We start from the raw sequence: 18,444 nt of genomic DNA on the forward strand, positions 1-18,444 counted from the left end.
GTTAGGGGAAACAAGCAGAAATATTCTCATGCACAAAGGAAACATTTGAGAGAATGTACTCATTCAATTTTCTGCTTATGAGGAGAGAGAAGCATCAGGCAGAGAGAAATTCAAAACCTCAGACTTCTCCAGCAGAGACTGGTTCATCAACCCAAAATGTATGGATATCTTCAGGGCAAATGGTGCCTGAATACTGATGGTTGATATGATGTGTTTTAAGGAAAAAATGCTAGCAGTCAAGATGAAAATGAAAATTTTCAGCTATTGTGATAATTTTCTTTTCTACAAGTTACTGCCTAGCTATTCCACACTATGAAAATATAAATGTAATTGCAGTAGAGATTAGGTCTGACAGATGTTCATTTTTGAGGACTGTTTCTTCCATTATTATAGTGATAGCATTGGAACAGCTTTTAACATGTCATCAGTGTTTCTAAGATAAGCATCGGCCTTGTATTTTTTTTTCAGGGTTTTACAGTGTGGCCTGCCAAATCACTGTTGCTCCAGGCTGAACATTTCAGTGTTTCTTATCCAACAAACAATTTTTAAATCATTGTGGTATTCTGAAGTATAGCGGCCAAAATGCAAAATTACAAATTAGTGTTTTAAGTACAATTTAAATGCTTCAGTAACTCAAAAATATTTTTTTAATTAAAACTTAAAATTGGGAGCAATGATTCATAGCATCTAGAAGAGTTTTAATTCAGTAGAAGCATCAGACTTGTTTGATAATGAGTAATATTTTCAAAGCATAAATCATCCTTAGTGTATCATTATAACTTCAAATAATAATTTCAGGTAATAAGGGAATGCTGTTGGGGTTCTTGGTAAAAAAATAGTATATTGAGAATTGTACATTTTTGTGTGATGGGTAATATGGCAAGCAGGAACCTTTAGAATTGCTTTGTGTAGAAAGATAGTTAAACTTTTGTTTGACACTGAAATAAACAGTAGACTTTCATTGATACAGTTTTCACAATAGTCTCACATGAAGGATAACCTTGGGAAACCTCTTCTGTTTGTGTGTAACTCAGTCAGTATAACAAACATATTATTTACATGAGTGCATTAGCAGAGGACTGGATTTGATGATTCAGGGAAGCTTGTTCCAGTCCTGTGTTTCTGGGGCTTAGAGCAATCAATGTGTTCAGCATGCAGACATGTTTCCGTTCTGTTCTTTTGGCCACGTGAGGATAATTGCGTAAAGTAGATATATGAAGTTCTTTGTAAAGACAGTTAGTGCTGCCAGTGCTGGAAGTACTTAAAAACTAGCAAAAAATTAGATTTTTAAAGATTCTTGTTTGAAGAAATGAGGTAACAGGTCATGAGGAATCCAGGCAATAGTGTTACCTTTTTTCCAAATCACGTGTTTTAGCCTTGGAAGTCTATACATAAGGGAGCTTTTACCCTTGCAGGCTGAAGTATAAGATGCAGCAGCTTGTACTGCAAGATTTAAAACAAGAAGTCATTGCTGTGGGGCATTTATTAGTCCTTTGTGCTATCTTGTATGATAACAGGGTTAGTTCCATATAGTTTACTTTTGATTCAACAATTCATTTTTGTTTATTGGTTATTTCTGACCTTCTCACTACTGGCGAAATCATATACAGGGTATTTTTATTTGATTGTCTTCCTGACAGGCTTTTGAGAAAAATGGCCTACATTAGTGTGTCTGTGTTTACCTTAATGGCAGCTTCTTCTGGGGTTTCATGGACATAGACTTTTTTTTTTTCCTTCCTTGCCTGTATGTGGATGAGGATCCTTTTCCTAACCTGTGTTATCTTGTCCATGCTCTCTCCTTCTTTTCTGCAATCTTCTCACTGGTGCCACTTCCCTGCTGTGCTCTGCCTTGTTCCGCTTGTGCCTCAGCAGCCTTTTCTTGACCCTTTGTGTCCCGCCTGCTGCTGAGTTCAAGGAAGGAACATCCTGTCCATGTGGCTGTACTTTAATAGAAGTGCTTCCTATAGCAAGCTGGAGCAAATCTAACCTGAGAGGCATAGAGGGTGTATTAGACATAGGGCAAGATTTTAAAGGAAGAATACTTCAGAGCAAGGCATTGTTGTACATCGTGACAGTGCAGAGCCTGTTGTGGTGTCGTGCACTGTGGAGTACTTGGACAGGCCAAGGATGTGGAGTGCAAAACAGTTGTTGGCAAAGGGCTGAAATCAGTAAGGCAGTGCCTCTAAAGCCAATGCTGCTGCAGGGTCACTGGCACATCCTGTCAGTCCTTTCATAAAGAGAAGATTATGGCTTTTTTAATTCTACTAATGAGTACTTGATAGTTTGTTCTTTCTTTTCTTACATAAGCAAATTAATTTGACATGTAAGATTCATTCTTAAATTGCATCCCAAAGCCATAGCCTGTTGTTTGAGTGAGCTATTGAAGAAATAGAGAGGCAATTGTTAAAATACTTACTGTAATGGCTGTCAGGTAGATGCCATCTGAGTCTGTAAGGAACCTTGACATCTGTGCCTCAGTTGAATGAAAATAATGTTTGTAATGACTCATTTAGCCCTGTGCTTTACAGACAGCAGCATAAGCTACCTCTCTGTAGCCTTCTGCAGAAGGCTGGCCTTTTTACAATCGATCGCTGTTACATTTACACAAGATCTGAGTAACCAAAATTGCATTAAATACTACAGGAGCATCTATAAACAAATACCTAATCCAACAGTTTGGTATGGTTGTCAGAAAGCCAATAATATTAAAATACAGTTACCTCCTTCAATGTATGCAGTTTGGGAAATTGTATGTCGGACAATTTTTTTGTTCCTGGGTGTGCCTTCTGTCTCAGCATTCTTCATGTGAAATGTAAAGCTGTTTTTAAGTGTCTATTACTACACAGCTGTTACATTTTATGATCTGAATCTTTAAATCAGATAATAGTCTTTGATAAAATACATACTTGTTGAATTAAGCTTTGTGGCCACATATTCATGTTGTTTGTTTAAACTAAGATGCCCAATTAGTGTTACAAATGGTAATGTGGTCTTCAATACATTTACTAAATAACACAGTTCCTTCTTACAGTCTTTTGAGGTGTTGAAACATTGCTTGCATGATTGCCGTGCCTGAAGAAGAATAAATGTGAAGGATAACTTTAGCCTTGGGAAGCTAGTTTTTTCCAGTAATTTTTTATTACCAGGGAAGAAAAGCTTTGGCAAACTCAATCCGTATGGATTGGAGGAGAAATCACCTTTCTCTGTTAATAATCTCTATTAAAGCATCCCTGATGGTGTCTGTGCGAAAGTCTGTCTGTGAAATTTTTTCCCAAGTGTGTATGATTCAGTTAACTACACAATTTCCTTAAATACCTCTCTCCCTTGCTTCCCCACCACCCCCCAAAAAAAAAGAAACCACAGAACAGCCAAAACTCAACAACAAACACAAGGAAACAAAACCCACAATCATTACCAATTTGGATAAAGAAGGTATTCTTAAGACAGCTCCAGTACAGCTCAGCCCATACCTGTCCATGCAACCCAGGGAAATGCATGTGAAGGTGCTGACGGAGTTGGCTGGTGTCATTGCAGAGATACTATCTTTGAAGGATTATGAGGACTGGAAGAGGTCCCTGTTAACTGGAAAAAAGCAAATGGTACACCCATCTTGAAAAATTATGAGAAGGACAGTTCAGGGAAGACAGTCAATTGACCTTATCTCAGTCCTTAGGAAAATCATGGAGTTGGTCCTCTTGGAACTAGTTTCTGGGCAAAGGAAGGAGAAGATGATTTGGAATAGCATGGATTTACCAAGTGTTTGACTAATGGGATTGCTTTCTGTAATGAGAGATGAGTAGATCTGTGAATGAGAGGAAAAACACAAGGTGGTCACCAACCTTGACTTCAGCAAGGGTTTTGAGCTCTTCAGTGATACCATCCTTGTGCCGTAGTCTAGATCCTTGTGCCGTACAGTCCAGCTGTACTGCTGGATACATAGAAAAACTGAATTATCAGATCTCAGGGATACTGCTTAAGTGTTCATATTCTGTCTGAAGGCTGGTTACAAGTGGCATTCTTCAGGGTCCATCTTGTTTAAACAACTTCCACGACCTAGAGAGGAGACAGGATATTCTTATTAAGTTTGGCAACACTGTCCTGGTCTGTACCAATAAGAAAGAACATAGCCAGGATATTGAGGGACATCTTCCCCTCTATTTGGCACTTCTTGGATAAGAGCCCTCACAAAATGGTCTGAATTCAGCACTAGCACTGCTTTGTGGAGAATGTGAGCCTAAGAGACCTTCCAGGGTTTGCTTCCACCTGAATAATTCTGTGATTCATTTAAATTACATTTGAGGTTCTCAAAATATGCCCCCTTTCGTGTTCAGGTTGTTACTTTTAAACCTTAATGTTTAAGGGACTGTTCAGGAGATGGAATAAACAAACACATGAAATGTTATATTAATCATGATAAAATTGTATTGTAGCAGCTTAATAGGTTATTATATGGATCTGTGCTTTTTTTCAGTGATTTTGTGCCTGTTTCTTTGAATATCTGATTAATTGGTTAATACTTGTTCCTTAGTTCCTCATTCACGTAGTGGGGATAGAATGTCCTCTTTGTTATGCTTTCTCACCCCTGAAATGCTCAGTTTTGCCTCCAGTTCTGCTTCTGAGCCCATTCTGTGTAAATCTGTGTCTTTGCAGAATCAGTTAGGTTTTTTTCAGCTCACCTACATTGTGTACAGATGCTCCCTATCTTTGTAGGTCCCCAGTTTCCAGCTGCATGGCAATACAAGTGTACTTTGATACACGAATTCCTCTCTGCCTTAGCTAGAGGATCAGTTAGTTGTGGTTGGAGCTGTGTTGCCTATTTATTACGAGTTTTTGGTGTCTTACCCCCATAAATGTTTTTGCATTGAAGGGATCTTCCGGAAAATCATTAGTTGAACTGTTCACCAGTTGCACTCTCATGTGCAAACAGAGGTGACAAGTGGCATCCTCCCCCTTGGCCAGAGATGCTCTGTCACTGTGTTGGCTTGTTCTGATGGCTGGTCTCTGTGTCATTTCATAGACAGTAATGCAGAACAGATTGTGTTTGAAAAGTGTAACATGAAGTAGTGCTGGAATCACAGAATCATGGGGACCCATCAGGATCATTGAGTCTGACTCCTGGTCTTGTGCAGGACACCCCAAGAATCACACCATGTGCCCAGGAGCATTGTCCAAACTCTTCCTGAAGTTGGTCAGGCTTGGTGCTGCAGCCACTTCCCTGGGGAGCTGTTCCAGTGCCCATCCACTCTCTGGGTGAAAAACCTTTTTCAGATATCCCACCTAAACCTCTCCTAACTCACCTTTGTGCCATTTCCTTGAGTCCTGTCACTGGTCACAAGAGTGAAGGGATCAGTGTCTGCCCCTCCTTTTCTCCTTGTGAGGATGTTGAAGGTCACAATGAGATCTCCCCTCAGCCTCCTCATCTCCAGGCTGAACAGACCAAGTGACCTAATACAGCTTCTCCTCCCTTCACCATCCTTGTGGCCCTCCTTTGGACACTCTCCAATAGTTTAATATCTTTTCTATATTGTCGCACCCAGAACTGCCCCCAGCACTCGAGGAGAGGCTGCCCCAGTGCAAAGCGGAGCAGGACAATCCCTCCCTTGCCCGGCTGGTGATGCTGTGCCTGATGCCCCCCAGGACACGCTTGGCCCTCCTGACTGCCAGGGCACTGCTGGCTCATGTTCAACTTGCCATGGACCAGGACCCCCAGGTCCCTTTCCCTGGCACTGCTCTCCAGCCTCTCATTTCCCAGTCTGTGCACACAACCAGGGTTGCCCTATCCCAGCTGCAGTTTGGCACTTGCCCTTCTCAAACTTCATATGGTTGTGCAGCCCTGTAACTTGTCGAGGGCCTCTCTGCCCTTGAAGGAGTTGAAAACTCCTTCCAGTTTAATACTGTCAGCAAACTTACGTGGTATTCTTTAGAGTCCTGTGTCCGAGTCATTAAAATGAAGATGTGGATGAGAACTGGGCTGAGGATGGAGCCCTGTGGAACCCCAGTAGTAACAGGTCACCAGCCTGATGTCACCCCATTCAGTGTAACTCTTAGTGCCTGACCCCTGATCAGTTGCTCACCCATCATGTAACAGGGTTATCCAGCTGTGAGCCGGATGCTTTGTCCAGAAGGACACTGTGAGAGACCGTATCAAAAACTTTGCTGAAGTCCAAAAAGGTTACAGCCTAGGCTTTCCTAGATCAGCTCGGTGGGTTACTCTCTCATAGAAGGAAATTGGGTTTGACAAGCAGGACTTTCCCCTCATGAAGCCATGCTGGCTCTGACCAATGACTGCATTGTCCTCCAGGTGTTTTTCAGTACCACCCAGAGTAATCTTTTCCATGGAGTCTTTGACCTTTTTGTTGCAAATATTTAAAGACACATCAGTAATCTGAGGTAGGAAACGGAGAGAGAGTTCTTTTGTGTGGTTTTTCTTCTGGCTTGTTTGTTCTGTGCCCTTCACTGCTGCTTGGACACAGTCATTTTCATTGATTGGTGAGCTGAACACATCCATTCATATGCTGTGCGAGGAGTTTTGGGGTTCAAATACGTCAGTTGAGGAAACTGAAAAGGTAGATAAATATTGCAAGCACTTGAAAGAAAGATCAAAATACAAGGAATATATGTAGTTGTTTGGGTTTTGTTTCTTATTGGACAGCAGCAGTGGTATTTGCTAATGCATTAAATTAATAGGCAGAAACTCATATGGTATACGTCAAGATTTGCTCTGTAGTCACTTTATATTACATAAAAGCTTGCTATGAGCTGACCTTCAGTCCCTTCAGGGATTGAATAGTTATTCCCCTCCTGTACCAATGTAATTTGCAGTTCCTCTAAAGTCTGCATATTTCTAAAACAACTTTAATTTTGATTCAACTGGGAATTAGATCCACTGTGAAGTAATAATGATTTGAATAATTTTTGTTGCTTTCAGGGACTTATAAACTATTCTTCCTCATCTGAATTCTTGGATTTAAGTGTTGTGGGAAATGATGTAGTGTTGCCAAACACGTTTGTATTCACAGCTTGCAGAGATTTATTTCAAATTCTAGTGTTTTTATAACTTTTGGGAGTAGAGACTATGACATTTGAGATATGTCTGTTAACATAAATAACTTAAACCTGAGCACTTTCAGTCTGTGTGCTGTAAGTCAATCAATTGTGCAGTGAGTGATTATATTCTTCAGTCAACATTAGCTTCAGGGAGCTCAGGAGACAAAAAAGGCAATAGGAAATTGTGCTGTTGTAGGTTAGAAATGGAAGTGTAGCTGAGGTTCTTCCTGTGTGCTAGTTGCTGTAGTGAAGTCATCTGTAAATGATGTTAATTTATCACTTTGGATGCAAGTAAAACATGGAAATTTTTTAATTGTAATGTCATGGTTTGGTGTAAATTCTTTTGCATTTCCTTTTGATTAATGTTTCTAGTTTGCAGCTGGGTTTTTTGGGATATGCTTTTTTAACTTCAAAAGTTACCATATTTTTTACTCCAGACAATTTAGAGGCATGTTATTTCTAAACCGTCCTGTACTTTGTTTATTGCCTTGTTCTAAATGTACATTGCCAAATTTTGATGGTACAAGTGCTGCCTTAACAGAACTGTTAGTGACTGTTGGAGCAGCACAATGCAGCACACGCAGTTGTGTTCGCACAAAGCAAAGAATAAACCTCTGTCTGTGAGTGTTCATTGATTTCAATAGGCTTTTCAGTAGCTCTGCATATTACAATTCTTAGCACCTAGAGTACATTCATATTCATTACGGCAGTACAGTTCAGCCCCTGCTCGTGACTTGATTTTTTTTTCTTTTCCATCCCCTCCTCTACCAGAGCATGAAGTAGAATGATTTTTCTGCTAGTAATGTGCTCTAGAAGATGTTATGGCTTTTTTCTCAAAATGATGGAAAATGCATCTTTTGGCTTCTTCCATCTTGTAAGAAACGTGTTAAATACTAGAATGTTTAAAGCTTTTTGGAATCTTTCATGATGACTCTTGTGGCTATTGAGACTGAGAGGTGCTGGGCATGTATGGCATGTAATCGTTTCTATGAACAATTAGTGGAAGAACTGATTGGTATGTAGTAGTCCCATCTTTTAAAAGTCTGGGTACTTGCTGCTTTATTTGAATGTATGGAGGATGGGGGGATTGGTTCTTCGAATGCTAGATAGCTGTTTAAAATGCTTTTTTTTATTTGCTTGTAACTTGCCTCTTTTACTTGAACACTCCTTTAAACCAAATGGCTTTTGATAGTCTGCCCGTATTTTATTGTAGTTATCTGTCTCTTGAGTTCAGACTTACTGATATAATAAGTGTGTGTTGTACTTATGCATATAAACAAAAAGACTCTACTTGCAAATAATATTGAGAGATTACCAAATAATTCCAGTTATTCAAACACAGCAAAATCGATGATGTTCTTTGCCTTTATCCCTAATGTACAATTAACATCCCTAAGAAATGAAACAGGTTTCTCTTCATGAAAAAAAGAGTACATGTGACAGTGTGAATTAATTGGACACTTCTGTTTGTTAGAATGACTTCATGTTTAAGATATCTGATATCCCAGTAGCGAGAATGTTCAGACAGCTATTTAGTTTGAGCATTTGATTAATGCATTTAATATGTTAATATATAACATATTACCTTTGTAGATGAACCGACTAGTCCTAGTATTGACCATGATATTGCACACATTCCTGCTTCTGCTGTTATTTCTGCATCTGCTTCTCAAGCACCAGCTATAACAACTGTTCCTCCCAGTCCTACATCTCCAATCCCTTTAATTCGGCGACAACTTTCACATGATCATGGTGAGCGTTGATTTCATTCTTCTTCTCTTGCAACCTTTTTCCTTTCACACTCTGGAGATCAGAAGTGAAATTTGTGAACTCTTTATTGCTTGAAATAAATTGCAAAAATGTGATTCAGGTTCCTGCGTACTCAAAAATTTCTATTTGTTTGTAGAATCCATCCGGCCTAGTGTCCTGGATAGCCAGCCTGCTGCAAAAACGGAGAGATCCAAGTCGTATGATGAAGGACTGGACGACTACAGAGAAGAGGGAAAATCGTGAGTTCATGAAAAAATCAATGAATTTGGACATCTGTTTTTAAAGTGTCTAAAATCTCATTTTAACATTTGTTTTTCTTCCAACAGATCCATCAAACATGTGTCTAGTTTAAAAGGGATTAAGGTAGGTAAATATATATATAGCAACTCCTAAATATTACCCATACTGCTGTGACAAATTGTTTGAATTATGCAAGTCTGTTATACAAAGTGATGTGCTGAACAGACAGGAAGTTCATTGGAATTGCTACTGATCAGATTGCTGATGTATACATCATATAGGTAAACATGGTCTCTTTTTTCCTGGACTCATCACATGGTCCTTGATTTTAATTTTCCTTAGTCTCTGTAAACAAAGCATATTAAATGTGGTGGCCTTTTGTGAAAACTCATTAATGAAAGTCTAAAGCTCCTGAAGTTTCTCCAAGTATTCTTGACATGTGGAAGGTCACTACTGTTGTGTGTAAACTTTAGAAATTATATTTTCCCAGGGGCATATTCCTGGGGACATTTTTAAAGGGAGAAACATCTTGAACAGAGGAACTGTAGACAAATGTGTCTAGAATTACACTGTGGGGTTCTTTCTGTGACGTGTTCTCTAGGTCCCAGACAGCCAGAAATCTTCAGAAGACTCTGGTTCCCGAAAAGATTCTTCTTCAGAGGTGTTTGCTGATGCCTCCAAAGAAGGATGGCTCCATTTTCGTCAGCTTTTTACAGACAAAGGAAAGGTACCTGTTATGTTTGGGTTTTTAACTTAGGACAAACACTAAGCTGGTGACAAACTAAGATAAGAAACTTGAATCCTTCCTGGTTGGGTTTTTTTATTTTTTTGGATGGGATAAGATCATCAATAAGACTGACAAAAGTTCAGACCTGTTAAAAATTGACTTCAGTCAATTCCTCAGCCTCTTCTACAGACTGCTTTCCAAACGGTTTTAATTTTACATTTCAAAGGATCTGTTGAAGTAAACTAATTTCTAATGACTAATTAAATAATAAGAATCAGTCCCTTGGTAGGTGTAGTTGTATTTTTTTCCTCTTTCCTAATAATGAAAAAAGTTGTAATTTTTGTGAATGTTGTGGAGTTGAGTTCAAATTAACCTTCTGCACAAATATAGACTAACACTTAAAGAAAACTGGGAGTCTGGAATTGCAGTGGTGTCAAAATGCCATTCTGACTTGAAGGCAGTTTAAAAGGCATGGGCAAGAGTTCCCTAAATACCAGACCAGAATTTGTTGCATTCTGTTTCCTACTACTGTCATATGTGAACTCACACTCAGTGGGTGGTCTGGGAGAGCAGGTTATCAAGCAATTCACTCCTCTAATGGAGAGCAATTAGTGAATCCCACCTTGTGTAGTCTTTCTGCCAGCCAGGTGGGTAGCCTTTCTTTGTGAAACTTCTGGAGGTAGTTATGTAATCCAGAATGGTGCACTGTAACAAGTAAGCAAACTGACACTTTGGTTGCTGTTTTTCAGCGAGTTGGTGGGAGCATTCGGCCGTGGAAGCAATTGTATGTTGTTCTTCGAGGTCATTCACTTTACTTGTACAAGGATAAAAAGGAACAAGTGACCCTCTCTGAGGAAGAACAACCTATAAGCATCAATGCTTGCTTAATAGACATCTCATACTGTGAAACCAAGAGGAAAAATGTATTTAGACTCACCACATCAGACCGCGAGTACCTGTTTCAAGCTGAGGACAGAGATAATATGTTAGCATGGATTAAAGCAATACAGGACAACAGCAACTTAAATGATGAGGTAATTCTATAACATATGAAACAGAAGTCATAGTTCTTTCATTTTAATTCTACATGTATTGTGTTTTCTTGTAATTAATACTTGAACAGAAGAATTAATGTTTCATTAAGCAGTTGACCAAAATGTGTACAGGAACATACAAGAAAATGAGGTGAAAGGAAAGGTAACTGAGTAAATGAATAGAGTTTAAAAAAAGGTCAACATAGTCATAATTAGAACATAGAATTTTGAAAGGAATTAGCTAATGCTGTTGCTGATTTGACTAAAGATACACTTTATAGTAAACTGATCTGCCAAAAATACCTAATCTTTTTTAAAAGATAATTGCATGTTTAGGACCAGTGGGGTCTCTCTTCAGGCTTGCATTGCAAAGTGGTGTGTGCAGTAGTACAGTGTGAAGAGTTTCTCAGCAGTTAAAAAGTGAAACTTTGGAGGATGCCTGTTTCTCTGATTAAATGCTGATGTTTCTATGAATTAAGTTAATGCTCATTGCCAAAGGCAAACATCTCTTGTTGTACATAAGGTATCAATATCTGTCCCAATATTGTCCATGGTGCATTTTCATTGCACTGAGGAGCAACAGAGGAATATATTCATGTCTGTGGTCATGCACATCTGCTAAGATTCAAAATAATTATCCAAAGTATTACAAAGATAGGTAAAAAAGCAGATTTGAATTCATGTAGTTTCAGTTGTATTTGTAGTAGCAATTAGTTTTCTAAGTACTGTGTGCACATAGGATTGTATTTTTCAAAGTAGTAATATATGTTTACTTGCATTTTTTCTGTTTAAACTTACTTTCAGTTTAAAAAGATTTAATCAGATTGTACTGCTTTGAAAAAAAACCCGTATAAATAGCAGTACTTTTGTAATTTGTAATTACTCACTTTTGTTTTCCTTGTGGTTTTAAGTGTTTTGTCTTTACTGTTCTCAAGAACTGTCTGTTAGGATGTTTGGTTTGGTTGAGGGTTTGAGTTTTTTTGAAGTGGACTGAAATGCTGAATTCAGTATTTATTTGGTGACCAGAAGAGTTGATCATATTCTGAAAGGAAATATAAAGTGTTTCTCAATTTGTTTTATAGGATACTGGTGTTACTAGTAGAGATCTGATTAGTCGAAGGATTAAAGAGTACAGTACAATGATGAGGTAGGTGGATTATGTGTCGCCAGTAGTTTTTGTAGAGTTCTTATTTAGCTTCTTTTAACTGAAGTAATCTCTCTTGTTCAGCTCTTCAAGCAGCAAAACAGAGCCATCTCCCAAAACACCTCGCCAGAGTCTAAGTATCAGACAGACTCTGCTTGGAACTAAAGCAGAACAAAGGACTCAGAGTCCACATTCTCCTAAGGACGAGACTGAAAGGAAGCTTCTCACTAAAGGTCTGTATGTTTTGTGTATTTCTAGTTCCCTTCTGCCCCAGTGCAAAGGCTGTCGAGGTGCCCTTCTCAGGTATTTTTTAGTTCATGAATATATAGATGCAAACCAAGTATTAGCCAGGGCTTTTTAAGCTGCAGCTCTGCTCACTCTAGTCACTAGGAACTACTTCATCTCAGATCCCTGAAGCGTTTTATTTAAGATCCCTCTCAAGAGGGTTTTGTGGCTTTTTTTCCCCAACAGCTCAATGTAGTGCTAACAGTAGTAAAATACAGGTTTTAGGCTTCTTGTGAGCAAAATTTTGCCAAGCTTTGGAAATAATTTTATGTGTAATACATACAAATCAGTCTCCAGCTGACTTGGAAGTGACAAGGTAAATTTTTCCATTAAAGTACTTCAAAAGTACAGAAGAGCAGCTTTTTTTGTCTTAATTTTTAAAACACTGGAGTGAACCTGTATTATTTTTTCTGGAATAAAATTAATGCCTCCTGAGTTCTAAAAAAGTCTGATGAGCTGGCAAATTTGAATCAGTATCTGAACTCCATCAAATAATGTCACAAGCTGCTCTTTTTTACTCTCTTTTTCTTTTTTTTTCTTTTTTTTTTTCATGTAGTGTGTAAACATATGGTACTTCAGACTGTTTAAAAAATGTTGTATACAAATTCAGGAAATTGGATAAGCAATCACTTTTGATCCTTTTGATCAGCCACTTTTTAATGATTCAGTCTTGAATTTAAGCTATCAGTGAATTCTGTTTTTTGTTGCCAACAAATGTCCCTTTGCTCCTGCAGTGCTACACATGTGACTAAATTCCATGTGTTGGGTACATGTCAAATCTACTGAAAGAATATCTCCAGACATAAGAAGGAAGTACTTACTGTGTTAGGTGACTTGCAGTGCAGGATTAATGGGAATTGCAATTTGCTACAAGAATTCTGTAGGAGAGGTAGGCAGAGCAACTGAACTTCCAAGCTGATTTTTGAATAGAGAATACTTTAAGTGAGTAATGTTTGGACTGATTGAGGAGTGACTAAAATCTGATAATTTCTGAAAGAGTAAGTCTGCCCAAGTGTGAGCATGGCTCTAGAGTTTGATGGGTATTTCGTGCAGCAGTGTGATTCCGTAGAGACTTAGTGTTGTGCTACTAAATGTAGATTTTATTTTTTTCTAATTTAGTAGTTTATATAAATTTTAAATTGCGTAGTTTATATACCTTTAGTCTTAGAATGATGAAATGCCACAGTTCCATCCAGCTACTTGCTTTTCTAAGTCTGGGGTGTGAGTATGTTTAGATTTATCTTTTGAACCACAGAAGAGTAAGAGAAGTTATGTTCAAGACAGACTAATATTTAGTGAGTTGTTGCCTAAAGCCAGGCTGGTAAAAGCTAAAAATGCAGCAGGTGCCACTTGCTTTTTGCAAATCTGTTACCTGTACTTACAGTCAGCTTTGTGGCATAAATGTTCTTATTTTTGGTCTTTATTTCTTCTTTTTCCATGGTCCTAACAACAAAAAGATGAGACAAGCCCACCAAAAGACAAAGGGACGTGGAGAAAAGGCATTCCAAGCATTATGAGGAAGACATTTGAAAAGAAGCCCTCTGCTGTTGGAACATTCGGTGTTAGACTGGATGACTGCCCCCCAGCTCATACCAACAAAGTATGGAAGTAGAGGTTTTTTTTCATTGTGAATTTAAAATACTTTTAAAATCAATTACTTATCTATACAACTCTTTCTTCAGTATATTCCGCTGATTGTTGATATATGCTGCAAACTGGTCGAAGAAAGAGGTCTTGAATACACAGGTATTTACAGAGTGCCTGGAAATAATGCTGCTATCTCAAGTATGCAAGAAGAGCTCAACAAAGGAATGACTGACATTGATGTTCATGATGATGTAAGTCTTCGAGCACACTGTTTTCATATTAAAATGCCCAAAACTTCTGGTTGTGTTGTGATTATAGAAATATAAAGCATGTCTGACCTTTTATTTTAAACACATAGAAATGGCGTGACTTGAACGTGATAAGCAGTTTGCTGAAATCCTTCTTCCGAAAGCTCCCAGAACCCCTCTTTACCAATGGTAGGTTGTTTTCATTACAGTTTTGTCTTTAGGACTTGCTGTTGAACAATTGTCTTACAACGTTCAGATGGTTTGAGAGAAAACCCAGTGAAATCATCCCCACTCTGCAATAAATGTTGTCTTCCTTAAAGGGTGGGGAGTCATGGTGATCATCTTAAGAATGAGAGGTGTAAGTAGAATTTCTCTGATGTGAAGGGATTATGAATATGCAACTAAAAGAGTAAAATTTTCAATTCTGCTGTTGCAGTATTCTATGAAAGCTGGGGGTTTTTTTCCCCACTGTCATACAATACATATATGTACAATATAATGGGCTAATTCCAGAGGTCATTGTTGTATATATGTTACTTGTGTTCAAGGGGAAGTGGGGCTGGCAGATGGGGGTGTATACATATACGTACATAGATATAAAAACTCATATATATGAATAATTTCTGCTTTTTTAACAGATAAATATGCAGATTTTATAGATGCCAATAGAAAAGAAGATCCTGTTGAGCGTCTGAAAACACTGAAGAGACTGGTAAACTAAAATCAGTTGTGTTGCAGGTGCATTACAAAAGTAGCATTAAGTGTTCAGAGTTCTGAATAGTGATTGTTTGTTTCAGATTCATGATTTACCTGAACACCATTATGAGACTCTCAAGTTTCTTTCTGCACACCTGAAGACAGTAGCAGAGAACTCAGAAAAGAACAAGGTATTAGAAAGAAACATATAATGTGTTTTGGTTAGTTTCATTAAGTATTATTTTTGTGCCGGGTTATTTCTAATTAAGGTGATAGTTTATTGTTGTAGATGAAATTAGGGAGTTTTGCTTTGTGGAGAAGATTTTTGTATTAGGCTAAGTACTCCTGCAAAATATGCACCTGTTTAGTGTGAATTAAGTTTATTCAAACTGGTAGTCAGTCTCTTGGGAATAACTCCTTGCATCCTAAATTTATCCCAAGTCTGTAAATTTCCTGTAATCCAATTCAGACACCAGTAAGACTGCCTGGGCAGGGCACAGGTGAATAAAGTGCTGACAGTGTTTGTCACATTAGCTTTCTTTGAAGCCTGGCTTCTGTATGCTTGAGAAATTTTTAAGACTAGGACTTGCTGTAGTTGTCTGTTTAATTACCCTATAGATGCTGTTTGGCTGGTTTTAATAAAGAAAATTCATACTGTAAGTGGTGGTAGTCCATCACTACTGGGTCTTTTTCCACCTCTAAATGTAACTTTTTGTCATTTCCGTAGGGTGGGAGAGAGGTGTTGAGTGCTTCTGTGCATGCTATAATCCTACAGTAAATACAAATAATAGTGTCCCCTTTCTCAGCTCTCAGGGAGGGGTAGCTGAGTGCAAAGCTGTCCATAATATGGGTGTGCTTATGGATGTTTACCTCAGGGCAGGAAATGTGGTGGCTTGGCTTCCAGTGGGCAGAGTTATGACAGCTGGTGATGGGTCAGTAGCTCTGACCGAGGAAGCTGTGACCGGTCTGGAGAGATGGTCCCAAAAGGAATCGCCTTCCCGAGGCCCGGTGTCTTCCCTCAGCTGCTGGCAGGAGGGCCCTTGCAGAAGCTGTCAGCTCTTTAGTGATTGTCAGCTCGTGATTTCAGCTCAGCTCTGCAGGGCAGCCTCCAGGCCGGACCAGGGAGAGACGAGAGGCTCGTGTAGCTGTTCCCCACGAGGCAGCTTTATTGGTCCGTACTGGCGAAGGGAAGCCAGGGACGAGCGCTCTCCCTCGGAGGGGCAGGGGGCTGGCTTTATAGGGATACAGGGGGTGGGTGCCAGAGGGTAAAGGCCAATGGGCTACAAAGGATCTGCATAGGGTCTCCCGGAGGATTCTGAGTTTGTCTTCTTCTCACCATAACTGAAAAAGTGGTTGCCTTTCCAGGGGAGTTCTGCTGGGAGATTGAGCAATCTCCTTATCTCAGCAGACATCCCTCCAGGGCAGTGGCTGGGCATGCCCCACACAGAGTAAAGGAAAAAACTTGATATAATTGGTGGTATATAGAAGAGCCTGTGGCCAAATCATTTAAATCATCTTAAATCACTTAAAAGATCAGTTGAGGTGAATATGGTAGGTTCTGAAAATAATACCTTCCAGGTAAATATGAAAGAGAAGTATTTGTGTGTTAATTAAAAAAAATTCAACAGATTATAAACTTCAGTGAAATTACAGCAGATATTATAAGGAAATCATAGTAAATGTCATTTTTAAGTGCAGTGCCTAAAGGAAGCTTTTTTATAATTTTATGGTTTTGGTGGGCTATATGAATGTTGTTAAATACTGTTAATATTATTAAATATATAAGGCTAGATGAATGAAGTGTTGTTACAATTGTGTGACTTGTCAAAAGACACAATTCAAGTCCAAGAGAGTGTTAGGGGCTTGTGTCACGTTTGCAACTTACTTCTGGTAAGCACAAAGACCTTGCCTCCTGTATATTACTGGCCTGTTCTATACTAGAATAGTAAATTCAGAGTTAAAGAAGTAAGCAAAAATAGAAGGTAAGTTCTGCTGCTGCTTCTTGAAATTATTTGTCAGAGATGTAACATTAGTCATACACTTAATTCACTTTTAAAGTGGTGACCTGATCACATAACTCTGAGCCTGTCTCGCAAATAGATGTGTTTAGAATAGATGTGTGATATTTGTTCTGCCACCTCCTCTGAAGTTGATGCAAATTGAATGAGGTCTTTATCAGTAGATATAATACAGTATTTGATTACCAGCTTAATTTTTTGTGTGTATGTGTCATGTAAACATTTTCAGGAAAAAAAAACAGGGAGCTATAAATGCCTTTTTAGAAAACAAGAAATTCTTAAAAACATCAGTGTTTCCAAGCATCAGTGTTTCTTTAAGGAAAGATGAAAAGATCCCCCTGAAAGTGTAAAGAATATATCTGATTCTGAGTTTTCTGTGCTTGTGGAGCCATTTGCTTGCAGTAAGTTAAGGAAGGTTGGAATTCTGAATTGCAGAAATGTTGGGTGTATTTATTGCAGCTGCATATTAGACTTTTGTTGTAGTGTAACATGCTACCTGAGTACCTTATGTATTTTTAAAAAACTCTTTTATGTCCTTATTTAAAATAGTTCTCATATATATTAATAGTGTTATATTAATGTACTTAGCCCATATTACTGTATTTTCTCATTATAAATGTATGATGTGGAAATATTTCATTTCTTAGATGGAACCAAGAAACCTGGCAATAGTATTTGGTCCAACACTTGTGAGGACATCTGATGATAACATGACACACATGGTTACGCACATGCCAGACCAATATAAAATTGTAGAAACACTCATCCAAAAAGTAAGTGGGTGCATTTCATTATTTAAAAAATAAGATCGTACAGAGATCAACCAGCTTTTTTCTCATTGGACCAGTTTGGGTCTGGTATTTACCCATCAAACTGTCACTTTCAGTAATATCCATGTATGATTGTGCCACATTTGGGTTTTGTATTTCCTGTGGGGTTTTCACCTTTTTTATTTTAACTTTTAGCATGACTGGTTTTTCACAGAAGATGATGCTGAAGAACCTCTTGTAAGTATTATGGCATAAATACTTGTGTTCTAACTGCCTTAGTTTAGAATCTGCTTCTGCTGCCTCTAGACCGCCTGTGTATTTCTTACTATGTCACTGTATGGTTTGCTCTTCAGAAGCACCTTTTTAGCTTTCCAGTCCTTGTAGTAATGAATTCTATTTTTTTTTAAAAAGCAAGCCATGCATTTGTTTTAAAAGCATAAAGGAAAATAGGACACGCTTTCCTCGTGTTCTTCAGGTGAATAATGCAGTTTTCTAAATGCTGTTGAATCATAATGAACTATCTGTGAAACGATGATGAAGAGATCTTTGTTTATTAACTGTAGACAGCAGTTCAGGAGGAAAACACTGTAGAATCTCAGCCAGTGCCAAACATAGATCATTTACTCACCAACATTGGAAGAACGGGAGTATCTCCTGGAGACGTATCAGGTAACTCTTGCCTGGACAGTGTTAGTCCATAGGCTAGAATAACCTACTCTGTTAACTCACTGTAACTCTCTCTTCCTGTTTTCTTTTACTAATAAAACGTTTTCCTCTTTTCCAAAAGATCATTTAACACTTCTTAAAGACTTGAATTGTTGATAATCATGCATGATATAATTTGGAAGACTTTTTTGTCTAACAGGAGTTTAATCATT

General features: G+C 38.3%; 1 protein-coding gene across 7 annotated transcripts in view; it reads left to right on the forward strand.

Moving 5' to 3' along the window:
- Positions 1–18,444, forward strand: part of ARHGAP21 (Rho GTPase activating protein 21) — a 115,613-nt gene that overhangs the window by 91,489 nt on the left and 5,680 nt on the right. For 6 of the 7 annotated variants that reach the window (XM_082287535.1, XM_082287534.1, XM_082287537.1 and 3 more), the window contains 15 exons: positions 8,641–8,799; positions 8,954–9,056; positions 9,144–9,180; positions 9,659–9,784; positions 10,534–10,818; positions 11,901–11,965; positions 12,047–12,195; positions 13,705–13,847; positions 13,930–14,085; positions 14,193–14,271; positions 14,721–14,794; positions 14,880–14,969; positions 17,444–17,569; positions 17,762–17,803; positions 18,130–18,235. In XM_082287535.1, coding sequence (XP_082143661.1) covers positions 8,641–8,799; positions 8,954–9,056; positions 9,144–9,180; positions 9,659–9,784; positions 10,534–10,818; positions 11,901–11,965; positions 12,047–12,195; positions 13,705–13,847; positions 13,930–14,085; positions 14,193–14,271; positions 14,721–14,794; positions 14,880–14,969; positions 17,444–17,569; positions 17,762–17,803; positions 18,130–18,235 — 1,740 coding nt within the window. The remainder of the gene's footprint in view (positions 1–8,640; positions 8,800–8,953; positions 9,057–9,143; positions 9,181–9,658; positions 9,785–10,533; positions 10,819–11,900; positions 11,966–12,046; positions 12,196–13,704; positions 13,848–13,929; positions 14,086–14,192; positions 14,272–14,720; positions 14,795–14,879; positions 14,970–17,443; positions 17,570–17,761; positions 17,804–18,129; positions 18,236–18,444) is intronic. The other variant, XM_082287540.1, reaches the window with a different exon arrangement.

The sequence above is a fragment of the Coloeus monedula genome (genome assembly GCF_965178545.1).
Source record: "Coloeus monedula genome assembly, chromosome: 1".
NCBI lineage: Eukaryota > Metazoa > Chordata > Aves > Passeriformes > Corvidae > Coloeus > Coloeus monedula.